Source organism: Callorhinus ursinus, unplaced genomic scaffold (assembly GCF_003265705.2).
Source record: "Callorhinus ursinus isolate GAN/ISIS: 27379988/994484 unplaced genomic scaffold, GSC_fseal_2.0 scaffold63, whole genome shotgun sequence".
Classification (NCBI taxonomy): domain Eukaryota; kingdom Metazoa; phylum Chordata; class Mammalia; order Carnivora; family Otariidae; genus Callorhinus; species Callorhinus ursinus.
Window position 1 is genome coordinate 5,154,898 of NW_027397125.1, and position 20,727 is coordinate 5,175,624.

At 37.2% G+C, this 20,727-nt stretch overlaps 1 protein-coding gene and 1 long non-coding RNA gene across 14 annotated transcripts in view; both read left to right on the top strand.

Annotated features, from left to right (window-relative positions):
- The window catches only part of LOC141371268 (uncharacterized), a 46,613-nt gene extending 38,947 nt beyond the window's left edge, over positions 1-7,666 (top strand). Inside the window, exon 4 of the long non-coding RNA XR_012376079.1 lies at positions 7,395-7,666. This is a non-coding gene — a long non-coding RNA (uncharacterized lncRNA). The remainder of the gene's footprint in view (positions 1-7,394) is intronic.
- NEBL (nebulette) overlaps positions 1-20,727 on the top strand; it is a 340,529-nt gene that overhangs the window by 215,704 nt on the left and 104,098 nt on the right. For 2 of the 13 annotated variants that reach the window (XM_073885605.1, XM_073885610.1), the window contains exons 1-4: positions 8,868-9,475; positions 9,566-9,637; positions 16,422-16,526; positions 18,147-18,257. The exons of 2 other annotated variants lie outside the window; for them this stretch is intronic. In XM_073885605.1, the coding sequence (XP_073741706.1) occupies positions 9,398-9,475; positions 9,566-9,637; positions 16,422-16,526; positions 18,147-18,257 (366 nt within the window). In that variant the 5' untranslated portion in view covers positions 8,868-9,397. Of the gene's footprint in view, positions 1-8,866; positions 9,476-9,565; positions 9,638-13,012; positions 13,133-16,421; positions 16,527-18,146; positions 18,258-20,727 lie in introns of those variants that run through there. 9 more of the 13 variants (XM_073885608.1, XM_073885614.1, XM_025891867.2 and 6 more) reach the window with 7 other exon arrangements.

Sequence of the window (20,727 nt, forward strand, 5' to 3'; positions counted from 1 at the left end):
TTGATTGGATTATTTGTTCTTTGGGTGTTGAGTTTGATAAGTTCTTTGCCTTCCATTTTTGTATAGAGTTTAACTTTCTCCAGAATTTTCAGCATAGCTTGGGTGAGGGATAACACAAATATAAATTAAGTCTTTGGATATCACTTCATGTAACCATGTTTTTGATTCAAAGCACTTCATTGCATTTAGGTATTATTGAAGATCCTAGCAGTTACAAAATATCCACTTTTGCTGGTTCCATGGAGAAAAGAAGCTGGGTCCTCTGTGGAACAGAAATAAGAGATACTGTGTTTCCTTTCATTGCTCAAGGGCTTTTCTGTTGAGAATTTGAAAATTTAAAGTTTTTAATAGAAAAAAAAATCTCATTTCAGTAAAACACTTAGCTTCTTTAAATGGTCTGTCAGTCTCTTTAGTAAAGTATCATTGTAACATTGCTTTATAACATGGTTTAAAAAGGGTTTACCTAGCCCAACTGATAAGCAGTTGCTGGTGTGTTTTAAATTGGGTTATATGAGTTAAAAATGGGAGGACCAATGGAGGATATTTCACTATTTGGACCTTTTTATATTTAGGTAGAGAAATAAAGAGTGAATATCTATTATTCACTCATATAATTATCTATTTATTAGATAGATAATTAAAGAGTGAATATTTATCCTGAAAACTGCTGGGGCTTTAAATATGTCATAATCATTAATGAAACAAGATAGCATTTTGAAAATACACCTTTGGTGAAGTTAATTAAAACATCATTTAAAGAGTTAATTCATTATTTATAAGAACAATTTAAACCTTTAATAAAGTACATTCCCATACAGAGGACTCTGATTTAAATAGGTCGAGAAATGAAATTAGATTGCAATTTTTATTGCTTGCTTATTAGGATTCTGAAATTCTCATCTTAAGAAGTTTAATATTAAACGTATCTTTTTCACATTTAAAGTATATACAATCAAAATGAAAAAGAGCTAATGATTTACAGTCTTATGACATTACATACAGCTACACTGTGCATATTGGATAATCACTATCCAATAAGAGCTCATCTGAATTGAGATGTACTGGAAATGTAAGATTAAAATACACTGGATTTCAAAGACTTAGTATAAAAAAAAAGTAATATATCCCAGTCCTTTTGATATTGATTACCTGTTCAAATGATAATATTCTGGATAAAATTGAGCTGAATCAAATATATCATTAAAATCAATGTGATATGTTTCTTTTTTTAATGTGGCAACTAAAATATTTAAGATTACGTATGTAGGTCACATTATATTTCTACTAGACAGAGCTGCTCCAGAGAATGATTTCTGAAATAGTTAAAACATCACAGGTAGCCATTGCCTGAGGGATGCTACTTTAGGAGCAAATCAAAAATAGGCCAAACATATTGGGGTTATGAAGGAAAATTTCACACACACAGTTTGAGAAAAAAAAAAAGGATGGAGAAAACCATCTATAGGTATAGAGTATAAAATAGGATAGAAAATTGACATCTACAAAATTAATTGAACATTGATAGAAATTCTTTAAAACATGCTGCTACTTTCTTGAAATGCAGGTTTTATAAGTCCAACAAATTTTATCATAGTCTAAGAAAATTCATATATTTCACTGAATATACTAGTGAATATTGACTATCATATGTATATTCAGTATCTGAAATACCTCTGGGATGCAATGCTTATTACAGCTCATGGCATAAAGTAGATGCTCAATCAATATTTGATGACCAAATAATGTGATTGATATAGGAGAGATGGGTAGAGATGTTTATCGGTTTTGTTCATTGATTATCTGAGGAGATTAAAATAGTGCCTGGCCCATAGAATAGACACAAAAATATTGGTGCATGGTGAAATAAATGAAGACAGACACACACACACACATACTAAGTAATAAAGAAGGTAAAGTACTCAGAAATTACCCCCAATATATGTTCAACTAATCCTCACTATTCAGAGGGTACCAATTGTTTTAAAACGTCACTATACAGCTGTTTTAATTATGCATTTGCTTTAACTATGATCCTATTTTGATATTATGTTATATTTTGAGTTATACATCCATGGAAACAATTGGAATAAGAAAGAAGCAGAAATTAGAGCTTCAAAAGTTCTGAACTTGTAAGCATCAGTTGTGTTGTTTTCTCTGGCTTACAACTATGATGAAATCATGATCTCAGTGTCCTGGGATTGAGTTGGGCTCAACTCAATGTTGGGCTCCCTGCTCCGAGGGGAGTCTGCTTCTTCCTCTCCTTCTCCCCCTCCCCCCACCCCGGCTTGTGTGTGCTCTCTCCCTCTCTCAAATAAATAAGTAAAATCTTAAAAAAAAAAATCATGATTTCAGGATAAAACAAACCCTTAGTGAACATAGGTATAGTAATTGGATGCTTTAAGGTTTCTGCTGAAACATTGATATCATTTATTTAGGAAAGAGTAGAAAAAAATAGGTGCATTCCAATTATAAACTTGTAATTGTAGAAATGTGGCAGTGTGAAATTTGTATTTTAAACACATTTAACATAAATTCCATTTATTTGGGGGGATATATGACACACATGTATTTCCCTTGAATATTTTTCTTCATTAAACTAACAAACCTGGAAGTGATTTCTTCACTATGAATTTTCATAAATTCCAGATACACAGTGTATTTAAATTGGCTAATGGTAAAATGAAGGGGTAAAAATTAAATCCGAGGCATATGAAGGGAATAGAGGAGGTGTAAAGGTGCTGTTTCTGCAGTTAATTGACCAGGAACTGTGTTGTTTGTAAAGGATTCATGGTTCAAACTGGCTCAAGCTTTTTGTGTTAGGATAGGTGATTTCCGCCCATTTACTTCATCAGTCTGTCCCCTGAGGTCCCTCTGCTGTCCTCTTCTCTCTCCACTGTATTCTCCAGTGACACTGAACTTTTGGTTCCTCCAACTCTTGTCTCTGGGTCTTTGCAAATGCTCTTTGGATGCATTCCCTAAACCCCATCACTCTGTCTAATTCTGGCTTTAAATATCCTCTCTAGGGGGAGATCTGCCCATTGCTTGGTTTCTACTAAATCTTCTTGTTAGGAGCTCATGTAACTCCCCAATTTCCCTTTAAGGAACATCATTACCCTCTCTCCAAAAGGGGCAAAATCATCTAGCTTTGCATATGTTTATGTAAATTATTGTTCTAATGGCTGTCTGTTTTAAGGTGCTCTACAACCCGCAAACCTTCCCTTCTTTGCTTAGAATTTGAGGATTTTCTCATTAAAAAAAAATAATCTGAGGGGCGCCTGGGTGGCTCAGTCATTAAACGTCTGCCTTCAGCTCAGGTCATGATCCCAGGGTCCTGGGATTGAGCCCCACGTCGGGCTCCCTGCTCAGCAGGGAGCCTACTTCTCCCTCTCTCACTCCCCCTGCTTGTGTTCCCTCTCTCGTTGTCTCTCTCTCTGTCAAATAAATAAATAAAAATCTAAAAAAAAAAATCTGATTTCCCCCCCCCTGAAAACATGACAAAAACAGCTTTTCTCCATAAACGACTAGGAAATCATTTACTTCCCCGTGTTTTCATAAAATTCATAAATCTTGTCCCTGCTTAGGACATGTTACGAATTAATTGGTAGGACATCTATCTCTGAAGAGTTAAAGAATTGCCAACAGTGATCAAGCCTGCGAGCTCTCTCTGGCTCTTGATATGGTGTTGACAGCCAAGCAAAGAGCTTCTTCAATAAATCCACTCTCATATTCAAGTTTTTCCAGATGTGAGAAGTAATTAAGTCTTTGCATTTATTGAGGCCTTGTATGCTTTTCAAGAGGGGACTAACTGGCAGCTGTGGTGAATTAACTGCTCCAGTGCATGTGTATGTGTTGTGTGTGTGTGTGAATGTACGTATATACAAGCACACACGTGGCATTTGCCAATAGTCAAGCGAGATCAGACCTGAGAACAAAACACAACAAAGAGCTAATTTCAATAAACACCAAACATTGTTACAACTATATTTCACAGTTGAGAGCTGAGCGCTTTGTGCTTTGTCCAGTGATAACTTCTCCTTTTCTACTTTTGCCAAATGTTGAAGGAAAACAATGAGGATAATTAAATCATTTGTATCTGTTAAAGGATATTTTTTTAAAAAGAGGTGAAATCACGATTCTCATGAAACACAAAATAAACACACTTAAAATATTTTAACTCATTAGTGAATGAGGGCTCCAGTAGGAAGTTAAGATTGGTTCAAAGGTGAATTTGGAAAATGAGTAATCAGGAATTGCTGAAATGAATTTAGAAATAAAGGCAAAAAGCTCTATTGACAGGACCAGTAATCAATTGCTTTTCCCCAGGACACAATTAATTTGCATTTGTATGGATAAAACATCATTAGCATTGTTACCAGTTTTTAACATTTTATGGTCTCCTGAGGCAGTTCAGACAGCAAAAGGCCAAATTAGCCAGAAGGTAACACTAGATAACACAGGAGGTAAATTTTTTTTTGCCAGTTTCAAAGTCTTTCACAATTCTTCCTGACACATCTCACATGAAATTCTAGGAAAGGGATACTTTTTGGGATAGCCAAGCTGTTTGTGCCTGACCCTTTGGTTCTGGTTACAAGGCTTACAGAGGCCACTCAGACCCTTGGGCTTCTCTCAGCAGGAAGGCCTGTGGAAGTGACTGTATGAGCTTCAGTGTTGTTCATACTGAACTAATGTCTCAAGTAAGCAGTGAATTAAATCAAAGTCCATCAGTTCGCTGGATGCTCATGTAAATGTAGACTCTGAATGAGAACATATGCCCCTCAGTCAATACATCTGGAACAATACTTTTGATTTTGGCATCCCAACCACACCCGACCCAGAAATTGTGCCAGAAATGATTTGCAGTTTCTTGTTGTTCTCCTCCTCCAATACCAGTTTGGATATATAGCTCTCGTTTGTGAATAGGATCTCTACTTGTGAAAACAGGAATATGAATACAAAAAATCCCCATTCTATTAAATCTTATTTTAATGGCATAATTAGTAACGGTGACAATTATTCAGGTTGCTTTGTATTCTTTTGATTTCTAATTAACAAACAGTAATGAAACGACCATTAAAAAGGAGAAGTTGGGCTTAATGAATGTAAGTTGTAAAAATAGATTGGGCTAATATTAAGCGGAGCTCTTGTCTTTTATAAAGAAGACTAATTGCCCAAGAGAGCATACATTTCTGGTTTGAAGAAACAATTTCATCCCCTCATCTACTAGTAAAGTTCTCTTTTGGACAGTTGCCAAACCGTGAGGAACTATGTGAGGCAGAAGTAAAACGACCAGGGGTTCAACTGAGACTTCTGGGAGGTAGTCATAAAAAAGAAAGAAAGAAAGAAAGAGAGAGAGAGAGAGAGAGGGAGGGGGGGAGGAAGGAAGGAAGGAAGGAAGGAAGGAAGGAAAGAAGGAAGAAAGAAAGAAAGAAAGAAGGAAGGAAGGAAGGAAGGAAGGAAGGAAAGAAGGAAGAAAGAAGGAAGGAAGGAAGGAAGGAAGGAAGGAGGAAGGAAGGAAGGAAGGAAGGAAAGAAAAAAAAACAAACCCAGGCAACTGAACACAAGTCTATGAAAGACTGCCAAGACAGGCGAACAAGTCAGATGAACTAATTCCTCTCTCACCTAACCATTCCGGGGGAATATTTTGTAATAAGAAATCTTGAATTGACTCCTAAAGTGGAAAAATTCAGTTTATCTCTCGAAGTTTTCCCTCAACTCAGAACTGAATCTCCATCTATTTTAATTATTATGGATTTTCATTTTCAAGTCTCTCATCACCATGTTGGCAAAAAGCACGTGTTCTATCACTATCAAGAAAAGAGGTAAAAGTGATAAAAGTATGAAACATTGATCACAATCTGGGCAATTCTTACTACACATGACCTTAAGAACCCTGCAGACAGGGGAACACTGCAGGACAGGTATTGTTGGTACAGAGGAGTTTCCTTGGCCAGGAGCTCTGTCCCAAGACCTGAATCACCCCTTGGACCTGGCAGTTGCTATGGAAATACATTTGCTTACATAAAAACATCAAACTCTAAACAGATTAAAGACTTTTGGGGGCACCTGGGTGGCTCAGTCGGTTAAGCGTCTGCCTTCGACTCAGGTCATGATCCCAGAGTCCTGGGATCAAGCCCCGCATTGGGCTCCCTGCTCAGCGGGGAGTCTGCTTCTCCCTCTACCTCTCTCTCTCAAATAAGTAAAACCTTAAAAAAAAAAAGACTTCTGTATTGTAATATGCAAGTTAGCCCTTATCTTTAGGCTATTAGGCTGTATGAGGCTTTTCTGGCCTTTAAACACATATTGATATTATAGAGTCTTACCCTTTGAAATGAGAAGACCCTTTCATATCAAGTGCTTTTCCTGGAACTGTATAACTGTATAACTTTGTTGGACAGTTGACAAATCTTGTGTTTGTGAGAAGCTTTGCTATTTTTAAGTGCTTTGCTTTTAATAACTTCTGGCAATTTGGTTTTTCTCTTTAACTATGGAGAGGGATTAAAAAATTTGCCCTAGAAGATGTGGGAGAGCCACAGAGGGAATTCAAGGGTCTTGCCATAAATAATGTGATCCCCACGTTGGTCTCATTCTGTATGAGGGCATGGATAGAGTACTAAAATAAGAGGTAGGCAACATATGTAAAGTACACAATAAGCAAAACGGATTGGCAATTGTACTGATATTCCCTTATTGGGGTGCCCCAAAGTGAAAATATATATTAAACATGACATTTAACTTGGTTAAAAAAAAGAGGGAAATAGGGAATTTTGAAACGTGATAACTATCCATGAAGAACTTTCTTCTTATTCCCCAAGTTGCATCTGGGAGCTACAGACAAGAGAGCTTTGCTGTGATAAAGTGCAAGGCTTAAAATGTTTTCAAGAAAACTTTACATGATTTTTATATCATACTTACAGGAGAGAGGGAAAAAAAAGAAGGTATATTCAATCAGAAGAAATAATGTATGTAGCTTGCCAAACAATCCATTAAGGAGTTCATCCAGCATGTCTTGAATGATGGTTTTTTTTTTTTTCCTGCCTTATCTTAGCACAGACTATGCTTTATTCACCATTACATCCCCAGCACCAAGCACAGTCAGTGCCTTACATAGCAACACTTATTTAAATGAATGAACATAAAGCTCTGATTAAGTTTTGGTCCTGGTATTCCATTGAGTAACTTTGTGAAAGAGACAAATAATTAATTTCTCTTGGTCTTAATTTTGTCCTCTGTAAAAGAGAGGGCTTTTAGTAAGATTGATTTCTTAAGGATCCCTCTGGCTTTAAAATGCTGACTCTAAAAGCCACAAATGGAAAATGTGTGTTTACCTTGCATATGGTGTTTGGTTTTGCTTTCAGAACTTCTGTGTATAATCTCAACAGGTTATTTTCTTCCAGCACAGTGGAGAGTCAATAAGAATGTATTACATGATGGGAAATGAGGAAAAGCAACCGTTGAAGTCCACTGAAGGTAACTCACTATGGGATTAGATGTCACCATGAGCGACACAAGTCATCTGAAGCAGCTTTGGTGAAATTTTCTCCCCATGCTTGTAGAAGTTTGATAGAAAAGCTTACAGAAATTGCTCTTCCCTTTTTCCAAATAAAGATAATGTGATAGATCTTCTATAGAATATTAGAACAGTCTTTTGGCAGAAGACTTGAGGGAAACAGAGGTCAGGCATTCTGCTCCCTTATGGAACAAATATAATGTGTAGAGAGATTCCTTGTAGAATTCTCTACACAGCTATGTTTAAAATAACATAGTTGTTACTTTAAAAGTGAAGGTTTCCAAATTCAGCACCCTTGGGGGACTTCTTTTTGGCATTTTGCTAGTAAGCAGGATATGTGATGCCATTAAGTTAGCCTGTATCAAAAATCATTTCATGAAAAGACCAACAACTATTCTAGAATACATTTTTTTTCAGAGTAGGATAATGTTTCCCTAAGTAATACTTCACAGAAGAATGTTAATTTTCTGGAGCATCGGGTATCATTAAAAAATGGTAGGTAAGTAGATAGATAAGATTAGATTAGATGAATAGGATTTCATGTTTCAGAAATGCTGGATTAAGAAAACCTAACCAGTTTTCTTGGTTGTGGGTCTTTTTGGAGTTTCTGATTTGTCATTACGCCATGTGGATCTCTAAGTGATAGGGGTAGAGATGAATATACAGGTTTTTCTAAACACATTTGCTTAAGAAACCTCCTTCCCCCTCCAGAGTATTCTGTGGAATTTTAGCCTCATGGAAAACAATTTGAGGAATAATCTATATCATATAGATGTTAGAATGTTTTTGTTGTCAGAATTTTTAGTTTAGGTAAGGCCAAGGCAATTAAGAAGAGAATTAATAATGATAAATTATGAGTTGTATAGACCCTTGTTATTGCCTAAATTGACAATAAAGGATTTTTTGAGAAATATATTTTTAATTATATAACTGATGACACGTTACATTATAAATATCTTTCCAAACTTTTCCAGGCATGTAATACACATTGAGGAATATATAAAGAGTGAATATTTTATAATATAAAAGCTAGTGAATTTATAAAAATTGACACAATGGGCAGAATTGGAAGAGCATGGTTATTATTTTTTTGAAACAATGATGTTTCTAGAATTCTTAAATGATATATCAACCTATGTTAACTGCAACTTCTCATGTTTAATGATGTTTACAATTAAAATAATACAGTAGCAATATAAGATTAACGGTCATAATTAACTCAGAATAGATTCTTTAAAGTGGTTCAAAGGGCTTTTCATAATAAATTACTAGCCTTTAATCAGCTAATTTAAAGTTAGTACCTTTTAGAATGTGAGAAGTATGTGTTTGTCTCATAAAAAATTTAACTTAGGTTTGAATGATCTGGATTCACTATACCAAATCCAAGATGTCTGACATTCCAGCAAAAGCTTTCTTTAGATGGAGTTGAGAAGTCTTTGAGATAACAGGCTTTGGGCCGTGCTATCTTGAGTGTTATAGTGGAGTCATTTTCCCACAATCTTTAAGTCTCTCTCAAACTATTTTATGAATGAATTAAATTAGTGAAATATAAATAAATGGTCTCTTTTGGATTGCCTACCCAGTTTAGAGAATGTTGACTTTAAAAGGTCACAAAATCGAATTTTGCCCATTGGAGTCGTATTTCCACTTGGGAGGCTCGCCCTGACTGACCTCCGCAATCCCATCCATCCACTCACACGCCGTTGTGATAAGAGGGTGAAGTGTGAGCTAAATAGGGACGAGGCCTGGGCAAGGTCATTTCTGCCAGAACACCAGAGACTCCAAGAGCTCAAGGGTGCTGTAGTACAGAGAAAGGGGCTGTTCCCGAGAATTCAAAAAAAAAAAAAGAAAAAAGAAAAAAGAAAAAACCTCTATACATAAAGAGTAAAAATGAGGGTCCCTATATTTGAGGATGTAAAAAATGAAACGGAAGAGGGAAAAACAGAGGAAGAAGATGAAGATGACACGGTAAGTGGGAACACACCAGCTGAAGGGTATTTGTTCTTCTAAGTTGATCTTTAGAAAAAAAGTATTTCCTTTCCTTGTTTTTCTGGACAGGTGTTTTTTAAGCCTGTTATTGAAGACCTAAGGATGGAATTGGCCAGAAAATGCACCAAACTCATTAGTGATGTAAGTAGCTTAAGGAATTTTTTTCTTATTTTGCACTCTGTGTGTGGCACTATTATGTCATCAGATCACTGAGTTGGGGAGAAAACCATGCACTCATCTGTTAAAACACAATTATTTTCCAGATAATGGAACTAAGTCCAGAAATTTGCATTGATTTCCTCAAGGTCACCTATACAGAGAATTTCTGTAGGAGCAGGTCTCCATGGTCTTAATCCAGAGTGCTGTCCCTTATGAATTTCACTGTCACTCTGGCATGAAATCATAAAGCATTGAAATTTCAGAGCACATTCCATGTGTGAACCACAAAGCCTTTTAACATTTGTATGGTGATGGAATTTGTTTCGGGAGGATCTCTGTCTAAACGAATGGTTTTTTAAAAAAACATTTCGGGGATTTTTCGAGGACTCTGATGAATGCAATAGTTTTCAAAACCAGAAAACAAATATATAATTTTGTATATTGTATATATATATGCATATGTATATAAACACATAAAATGTATTTATAATTTCGGGTTCATGGGCTACTGAACTGATTGGTAAGAATCCTGAACTAGATGATGACGGTATGAGTAAAAAGGAGCATTTTTCTCATGACTTTTTTCATTAACTGGGATCAGTGTATATCCTGTCTCTGGGGAATTCTAGATTTGTAGAACTATGTAACATATATATACACGTAATTATGTACTGGTAAACCAGTAAATATGTAAACTAGAATTCTAGAAGCACAAGGAAAAAGTATTGTTCACCAGGGAAAGAGCATTTAGATGCTCCTCATTAACACGATTCTAAGAGAGTTGCTGGTGCAGAGGAGAGATGACTTGTGAAAAGTGAATAGAGCCTGGGTCTGTAGAGAAGCGAGCACAATACTGGCCGTTTCTGTTGTAGTTAATGAGCAAAGTGATCAGAATATTTTGCAAATGTTTGTTTTCAAAGGAGGTCAGTCCGGGGAAGTGGGGTAGTACTTTGGTATGTTCTCTGAAGTCAACCTGCCTGCATCAATTTAACAGTAACGTTGGGGCAGGTTATGTAATGGGAGGGGGTTCAGTTCCTCAAGGGCAACATCTATTACAGTTTCTTTAAGTAACAGATCTGAAATGTTTGGTGAACTGTCTGGAACACTGTGAGCACTCAAGAGATGTTAGTAGGTTATTAACTACTACATCTGTAAATTTTTTCTGTATCCATCCAGTCACATTTTATATATGACTCTCTGCCTCCTTGTGGCTTGTCAGAAAGAGCCAGAGGATGGTGGGAATCATACTCTTTCCATATATTTGATGTGTAATGTAATTGAATTTTTAAATGGAGTATTTCTTTGTGCTGTTATTGAGAGTTCTAAGCTACTGCATGTGAAAGTTCTTTGTAAACTATAATAGTGATGGAATGATGACAACAACAGTAACATCAGCCTAGTTAAGATTTATCGAGGACTATGTGCCAGGCATTGCAGCTTCTGAGATGGGTTCCACTGTTTTTCTCATTTTAACGGTGAAGAAACAAAGACTCAGAGAGGTTAAGTATCTTGCCTGGGACACACAGTTAAGCAGTGGAGAAAAGGATTGAACACAAAGCCCTCTTGGCCTTAGCCATTCTGCTGTGTTTGCTCTTTCCGTATATTTCCCTGCACAGTTTATCTTAGTTTTACTGTTATTGATTACACTAATATTGGTAATAGGAATGCTACTATTTAAAACCTGAAGTTTCATAACTCCAGAAACAGTACCTCTTCCAGTGTTGTTATGTTTTTTATTAAAGGGTAATTGTGGATGAGCTAAAATATATTATATAAACCATTGGAACCAAAGTGGCAACTTCAGTGAGTAGGTGATTTTGTTGGAGTTGTTTTGGAAAAGATCATTTTTCAGTGACTGTAAAACCAACCTTATGGTGAGGGGCATGGCCTTTACCATTTTGCAAAAGCCAAAGCCCTGTTAGTCCTCTCCCATGTAGGAGAAATCAAATGCGTGGGAGTAATTTCTGTTTATTATAGATTTATGCTGCATGGCAGAATCTCTGTACTACTTAAATATTTAGATCACAGATTGTGGCCTAATTTATATTTGTGTACATGTTCACCTTTTCTTTCAAAATAGAATTCCATACTTTTTAAGATACTGGTTTTTAAAAAATTTTTAGAATTTGTATATTTACCAATGAAGAGTCTGAACAAGGACTTCTTTTGTCTCTAAAACAAAACTGAAAAGAGGAGTTCGTACCATCATTCTAAAAACAAATTTTAATTTTCACTTTCTGGAAGGACTTTATGTACTGGACCCGATAGAATTTCTAGGTTTTCGAAGTTTGGTTGAAAAGGTATTATTAAGCACTAACTGCTCTATCCACAGTCAGCGTCATCGGTGTTTTTATATGGGGCTGATGAAATTACGTTGGAAGTTCTCATGTCTTTTCTATTGTCTGCCTCACTAGATGGTTGTCTAAAATGTGTATTTGAGTTGCGGCAGTCACGGAGCGGAAACCGATGTAGAAGTGGACGAATGGTCCCAGGGAATTAGGTGGGAGTTCCCGTCGAGGCCCTCTCCTGCTTCTGACGGTGCCCCTCAGTTAGTGCCCACATTTCATTTAGTGCAAGGGCCTTTTCCCAGGTCTCAAACTTAAAGACAAACCTTCAGGTCTGTTCATTTGTTTTCCAATCTCCTTGTATCCCAGAGGGACATCTGTGTGTTTACCTGAGCCTTTTTGTCCGTTTGAAGGCAATCTGTTTGTAGCACGCATCCTCAGGTGAATTTGGTGTCTTGTTTGCCTGGTCTGCACGGGTCTTCACCTTGAAGCCGTGAGAAGTGGCCTCACGTTCTGTTCATCAAACCATACAGCTAGTGAGCCACACACCTGGGATTTGAAACAAGGTCTGCCTGACTCCCAGACCTTGGCCATCATCATGTCATTCCTCTTCTGCTGTGTGCCAGGTGCCCCACATATAGTACTGTGTTTTGTGTCACTAATGTTACATAGGAATGATCTAGAAATAAGTCCAGGGACTTACAGTTCTCCCTAGAAAGAAATGCATGTTTTTCAGGTCAGGTGGCTTCACTATGGGGCATCAGTGTGAGGCATTTTTCCATTTTTTTTTGCTCTACCTGGTTTCCCTCTGCATAACTCACTTCCCCAAATTACCTGGTCCTCTGAGGTTGCCTCTTTTATTTTTCTGTTAACCACATAATGCTTTTTATTTCCCCAGATATTCTCTCTCTCTCTGGCCCTTATTGGTCAACTATCTAATGAATTCCTTGAATAAGTCAAACCTATTAACTATATTGAGCCATCAGAATCATGGATCTAGTAGCCTTTTGTCAGGTGGTCATAGAACATATTAGGTTAAAGGAGATATTTTTGTGTGTTTCTTATAAATTAGGCATCAAGAGTCTCTGCAGAGTGAGTTTGGCCACATCTGCATGAAGCTTGTGACCCATTGTTTTGGTTCAACCCCTTTGAGGCTATTCACTCGCATGACAGCAGAAAGAACATTTTCCAGGCAAATGAACATTGTTGTGGGTAAATCCTTTCAGTGCTAAAAGCATCAGATTCCATGACTATCCCTCCAGAGAGAGCTCTGATTGTGTTAAGAGAACCTGGCATAGCAGCCTTAGCTTGGAGCATCCCCCGCCCCATCACCACAGAGTGAGGGGACTGCTGTTCTCTCTTCCAGGGTTCAATGCATTGAGCCAATATGGCTCCATTTGATAGAAGATTTTCTCGATACTTTTGGTTAAGAGTGCCTGTAAAAGGAAGGATGCCTGGGTGTCTCAGTCGGCTAAGTATCTGACTTTGGCTCACATCATGATCTCAGGGTCCTGGGATCCAGCCCCGTGTCAGGCTCCCCACTCCGCGGGTCATCTGCTTGTTTCCCTCCCCTCTGCCCCTACCCCTGCTCACATTCTTTGTCTCTCTCAAATAAATAAATAAAATCTTTAAAAAAAGAGTAACTGTAAAAGGAAATATCCTCAGACATTTCTACATCTGTCATCCAAGGTCCGCCATTAGCTACGGTCATATCAAGTGAAAGAGACTGGGCTAAGAGGAGAAAGCATCACTGAACTGATTTAACTCTAATTGTAGTTGAGATATGGTGGGATTAATGGGTGTGGTCAGAGCAGAAGGTAAATATTTGGGGTGTCTTACTGAGTATTAAGTCATCAACTTCACCCACCTTGTTTTTTTTTTTTCCTATTAGAAAGTAAGTTGGATAGTATCTTGGTCATGAGTGCAGATGGCCACCAGTGACAGGAAGACCCTAGCATAGAGGCTTAACATATAGGTGGGATTTTTCATTCTCACATAATGAAGCATGGAGGTAAGGGGTCCAGTCTTGGTATGGTGGATGCTCTCAGGCTCTCAGGTTCCTTTCCTTCTGCTTTGTCATCATTAGTATGGTGACTTACCGCCTTGTGATGACTTCATGGCTGGTGCATCCCTGTGACTGGGGAATGGAAAATGTGGAAGAGCAAAGTGTCAAAGGACTGAGCCAGCAAGTCTTTCCCCTCTGCCCCAGAAACACCAGGAACACTGCTGGGAAGACTTCTACATATGGCCTGTGGCCAGAGCTGGGCACCAGGGGAGGCCAGTCGCTGGCCAAGGGGAAAGAGCAAACCGTATCTGACTTAGAGCAGCTCATCCTCTGGGACCGGGGCAAGGGTCTGGCTACTCTCATAAATACATTTGGATTCTGTTATTAGGAAAGAAGGGGGTCACATAGGCAGTCTATCCAATAGATGGGGCCATGGCTCTGCAGGAAGTGGCTGTCTATTTAGTGATTTTATTTCACCTGGGATGTTGTGTCCCTCACTGGTGTATCTCCTGCCCATCTATCTTTTTCTATTACCTTGGTAGAGGAAGGCTAACACTATGTAGCATTCTTTATATAAAAATGTAAGATCATTTGCTTATCGTGACTCAAGTTGTAAAATTCATTAGAAATACAATAGGAGTGACAATAAGCAAATAATACGTGTGTGGGTGTGTATGTTTGTGTGTGTATACCTATCTTTTAAAGACCAAAGAAAGGACTGGAGACCCCACTTAAGACTGAACTCTTTGCCTGCACAGTGAAGGAAGTAAATACTTCACCCTTATCCTGTGTTCTTGTCCTGAACATTCTACTCAGGTCAGAGCCTATCGGGGGCCCCGTGGCTGTTGCACACACCACTGCAATCAAGAATGTGACTGTGAGGGGGGAGAAGATAGTGGCAAAAGATAAAAATAATGAGCCAAACTTAAACCTAATGATAGGTTATTTTCTCTCACACTTAATTATATAACGGGGATACTTTTTTTTTCTCTCCTTATGATCAAAATAGCCCACTATTTATCATACAGCCATTAATGGTTTAATTACTAGTAACCGAGGAGGGTGATTTGCAGAGCCCTAAAATTATGGCTAATCTCTGAGAAGAAAAAAAGGTAATTTAGAGCTCAGATAAGATAAATATGTTCCAATGTTGATTTCATGAATAAAGCAAATGTTTAATGTGGTAGGCGTCTCATACCTAAGAGTAACAGCAGTGAGATACGGTATTTTGCTTAGTTTGTTCCTATCTGGTCATACCTCAGGTCGAATTATGCCCCTCATGTCAGGTTTACATGTGGTAAAATCTCTATGTAATGTTAGTGTTGCAACATCTTAGTCATGTCCTTTAAGAACCAGGTATATAGTCACCTAAACTTCACTTTTAGGTTATAGTTAGGAAGACCATGTAATTTATCATCTGAACTGGGACATTTTTTTCAGCATAAGTATTTACAGTTTTGGGTAGATAAACATGAGTTTATTACAGGGTGATATAACTTTTAGCAAATTACCTTCATCCTCTCAACTGGTCATAAATTTTGCCTCACCAGTTTTCGGATTGAGTGGCAATTAGCATGAAAGTGGGATTACATTTTAGGGCCTTGCCCATATAGTTCCTGACTTCACCTCATGTGTTCATGCAGGGTCTCCCCCAGAGTAATAATTCTGGCCTCTCCTCAAGAGGAAAAGAGTAATTCCTTTTACTACTGAGTTTGAGAGAAGAAATGAGCATGCTCAGCTCAGCCTCTCTGGACTTTCTCTTGTGCATCTGCCTACCCATAGCATTCTGGAATGATCTCCACCTTGTGGCAAGCTTTCAGGGCAGGTTCTACTCTTGCTGGGGGAGGGGAGGCAGATAGGGAGGCCTATGGGTGCCCCTAAATTGGGTAAGTTTGATTTGAGCTGAATTAATTAGTATAAAGGAAGCTCATCGTGTCTACTGTTTGAGCCCCTTCCTCAAATTCACCATGATGCTAACAGTAATGATGCTAACAGTAATCTCCACTTGTTTGATTTCTGCCTCTACTTCTTAATTGGTTCCATCTGTCCTGATAGACTACTTGTCTTAAACCTAGAGGTAAGCAGCTATGTTTTCGTTTGATTGTAGGCTTAACTGTGCAGTCAGTGGCTTGAAAGTAACAATAAACTAGGACACTTGCCGAATGAAATGAGAGTGTTGAATAATTATGCTGAGAAAGCTGGGCAGACAGGACCCATAGTCAATGTGCATCCACCCCTATGATCCTTGATGATAACAGGACTCTTATTAATCTAAAGAACAATCTTTTCTGTGTCTCATCACCTTTGCGGTTCTGTGCTATACATCCATTTATTTGATTTGGCTGGTTTTGAGCATCATTCCTCATTTGAGTATTTACTTTAGAAAACAGACTTCCTCAAGTAATTCTGTTCAAAAGGGGGGCATTAAAATTGTTTTTCTTCTTTCTCATCTTCTGTAAATTATTCTCTCTTTTAGATTCATTATAAAGAAGAGTATAAAAAGTCTAAGGACAAGTGTACATTTGTGACTGACACTCCCATGCTAAACCATGTAAAAAATATCGGCGCTTTTATTTCTGAGGTAAGGCATCAAAACATGCGAAATAGTTTGCATTTTCATTTTCTAATTATGTAGATAAAAATTTGTGCATTAAAATTAGAGAATGATATTTTTGAGAGCGCCACTGAGTGTTGGTAATATCTACATAATTATGTAATCCTATGCACCATATCAATTAACTTTATGGTTGATATACTTTATTATATATGTCTATATTTCAACTCTAACCCTTTCATATTTATGTAGGATCACTCTTGAAAAGAGATATTTTATTTGATAAGTAGAAAGTACTGGAAAAATAGTTTTAGAAATTCCATTATTTTATTTCCTAATAGGTGTATTAGATATAAATTGTTGGATATCATTTTGAAAATAAGTAAAATTTACCAGCTGATTCTATAAAACGTGATACCTTTGGTAAGTAATTTTAAATCAATTTAAACTATTTTTGAGTAGGATCAGTTCAACAGAGACACTTATTATGAGACCACAGAGAAACACACTACATTCATTTTCCAGCTGAAAAATCATATAGTCTCTATCTGAGAGCATTTCCAACTGCAGATTATGCTGCATTATAAAGCACCATGTTAACAGCGATTTCTGTGAGGAGGCATTTCTGTAGTCTGTGACTAGATCACTTAGGAGAGAGAAATTTGAAAAGAGGATGAGTACAACAGTATTGTAAATGACTGACCTCTAGTGTTTCATAAGTTATGTTGGAAAAAGATCACCATGATATTCTCATGATTATTTTCACTCATGTGAAAACATTTTGAGGGAAACTGCCAAATTTTCTCTTATTGAGTACCCACATCCAAAGAGTTGTGAGAACACAAGGATTACACAAGGTCTACGCTCAATAAATCCGCGCTCACATCTAGTTCTGAGCGGGGGTAACGTCAGCATGTGGAAAAATGTGGTTTCGTAGGTTTGCGTTAGCTTTTATTTCTCCTATGCAAAGACTCTCTTGATGTTTCTCATTCCTGATTGATTCTTTTTCCTGAAGAAGTTAACTGCAGAGCACAAAAAGAAAAAAAAGAAAGGGAAGTGAGCAATCTGTTGTGTTACTTTGCACCTCATCTCTCTAAGAGAAATGGTGAAGGAGCGTTTCTATTTACTAGTAAGGAATTTTGGGGATCACTCTGAGACAATGCAGATTGGAGGTGGGAAGACACAGAAACAACAAAAAGATACCTCCCCCCCCAACGCAGTCGTGGTAGAGGAGGTTAAAAAGATTTGAATGAAGGATAGTCCTTTGCATTCAAGTTCTAGACACTACATTCTACCAACTTGTATTTTCTGGAACAACTCAAATGTCTCATTTTTCTCAGGATTTTCTTTGCTGATCAAACATCTGAAACTCTCTATACAATCGGATTTGCTTTTGGAAACATGCATAGGTTAAAATAGAAAAGTAGTCATTATTTTCTTGAGCATCTCATTTTAAAGCTTTTTCCATAATAAATTGGATTTATCTCTCTTCAGAATATGTTCTTCAGTCTAGTATCTAAGGTTAAAATGGTCTTAAGGTTTTTAAATTAATTCTGTTTTTGAAGAAAATTTCTTTTTATTCTCTTTCAATATTCACAGTAAAAAAAGTAGTGCTTATTAATTTTTTTTCCTTTTTCCCCCCTCTAGGCAAAATACAAAGGCACCATTAAGGCGAACCTCTCCAATTCTCTTTATAAGCAGATGCCAGCCACAATCGATAGTGTTTTTGCAAGAGAAGTTACACAGCTTCAGAGTGAGGTGTGGTTTTCCTAAATTGTTACATAACTCTATATATCAAAATTTAACCACATACAATCAGCATCTTAAAATATATTAATATTTAAAATATGTATTTAAACATAGATAACAAAAAGGTTGTTTATCTTGGGTATTACATATTGGATGAAAATTGGAAGCAGCTGACTCATGGGTTGTCAATAGTCCCTGGTGGGTCACAGAAAATGAAAAGTACAGGCAAATTTGTTAGTCAAGTGATGCTGTTTTCCTAAGCCCATTCACAGTTATTAATAGAATAAATTTTAATCTTGTTAGGACAGTTTACTTAGATTAAAATCTGACAGCAGGGGCACCTGGGTGGCTCCGTCGTTAAGCGTCTGCCTTCGGCTCGGGTCATGATCCCAGGGTCCTGGGTGCGAACTCCGCATCTGGCTCCCTGCTCGGCGGGAAGCCTGCTTCTCCCTCTCCCACTCCCCCTGCTTGTGTTCCTTCTCTCGCCGTGTCTCTCTCTGTCAAATAAATAAAATCTTAAAAAAATAAAATCTGACAGCAAATATTAAACCTGTCTGATTTAGCATGTGATCTCTAAGTGGAGAACATTCCAGTGGTTTATTCAAAGTCCCATAACGAGTTAATGGTTAAATTCAGGATCCACAAGTCTGTGCTTCCTCAGTTAGGTGAGAGGTCCCTGAATTTCCTTTTCTGTGGATTATGGATTTCATGTGCAGTATCTCAGGTGGAAGTGGCCATTTTAGTGATTGCAAGTTGCAGATGAACTCAAGAACTGTCATCCTGTAAGCTCATTTTGAGTCCAGAAGAGTAATTTTCCCCTTTGGTACATTCGACATAAGGAATACATAGTACATTTAATTTGTTGTATTTCTTAAAACAGAATTTCAAAATAGAATATTTCACCTCTTTCTCAGTCATCTTATTGTTTTGTTTTCTCCATAGCACAGTTTTTTTTTTTTTAAACTTTATGAAATGGCTTCCTAAGTGATATGACAGCAGGGACCTCCTGTGTCTTGTTCTCTGCTCTACCCCCGAGCTTAGAACAGTCCTTGGCACACAGGGGGATAGTTAGTAAATACCGGTAAAATGGATTTTGTTGAATTTGTTGATTCCTTTTAAAAGGAAATGTTTCCTTTTATGTAGTTTAATATTCTTCATGCTACATTTTAGGTTAAAAATAATAATGGACACATACAAATGCTTACTATGTGTCAGGTGCTGATCTATACATTTCACATATATTTATATCATTTAATCCGCATAAGTACTGCGTGAGAAAGCCCCATTTCGGAGATGTGGAAACTGAAGCACAGAGGAGTTAAGTAACTTGCCTGAGCTCACACAGCCAATAAATGGCAGAGCCAACACATGAACATGGATAGTCTGGCTTCAGAGTTTGGGTTCTTAACCACACACTGCATCACCTCTTTCTTACCATTTCCACCACTTATTAAACAACTTGACTTCTTCCTTCAAAATCTTTTTAGTTTTAAGTAGAGGATGCCTAGGTAATTTTAAAATAGTCCTAAAATACTCTTGAAAAAGACTGAGCATTGTTATCCTTTGCAGAACATCTTTAAGTACTTTATTATTACAAATTTAAATGTCCTCTGTGTACTCAGCTTGGCAGTAAGCTAATCTCAGCTGTCTAACATGAGGCTAAAAATATATGATATCAGAGTTTTGCAGGGCTGACCATGACTAATATGTCCCTTTTTCCCCCTCACAACATCTGGTCACCTAGCCACTTGCTGATAATAAACAGACTACTTTATAACGCAAATAAGTACAACCCAACACTTGATATGTGACAAACAACAATTATGCAAGAAAGAATAGTCTCTTCTTATTTTTATACTTGGGAAGGTAACCTTGTCAGATATTTACATCCTCATTGTGTGAAAGTGGCCAACTTTTCTCATTTTTTATGGCAGAAGCGTACATGTGCAATATAGGACTTTTTTAAAAAATATTAATTTAATTTTATTATGTTATGTTAGTCACCATACAATGCAATGTAGGACTTAACGTGGAAGATAATCCATATTGTATATTGTGGAATCTATCTTTTTTTTCCCCCCAGAATAAGTTGTCTCTTGCATTGTTAGCATGTGTTATGCTATAGTAGAGTATGCCCCTGGGAAAGACGGGTGTGTGCTCCCAACACTGCCCACTGTTGTAATTAGTCACTGAACTTGTTAGTAAGGAAATACCTGGATTCTGAATAAAGTATCTATTTCAATGGAATAATGTAATGTAATAACATTTCAATGTAATGTAATAATACTTCTTGAGGTTTGTATAAATCAATTTTATTGTTGCTAAAATTGCAGTTCTCAGAGCTTACCTGGTAATAAGACTATCAAGAAAGTAAAACTATCTGACGGTGTCTGATAAAATTAAACAACTAACATTTTACTGTGTCCAAATTGTATCAGATTTGTGGTAACCTAAATTAGAGTAGTAGACACATTCTGGA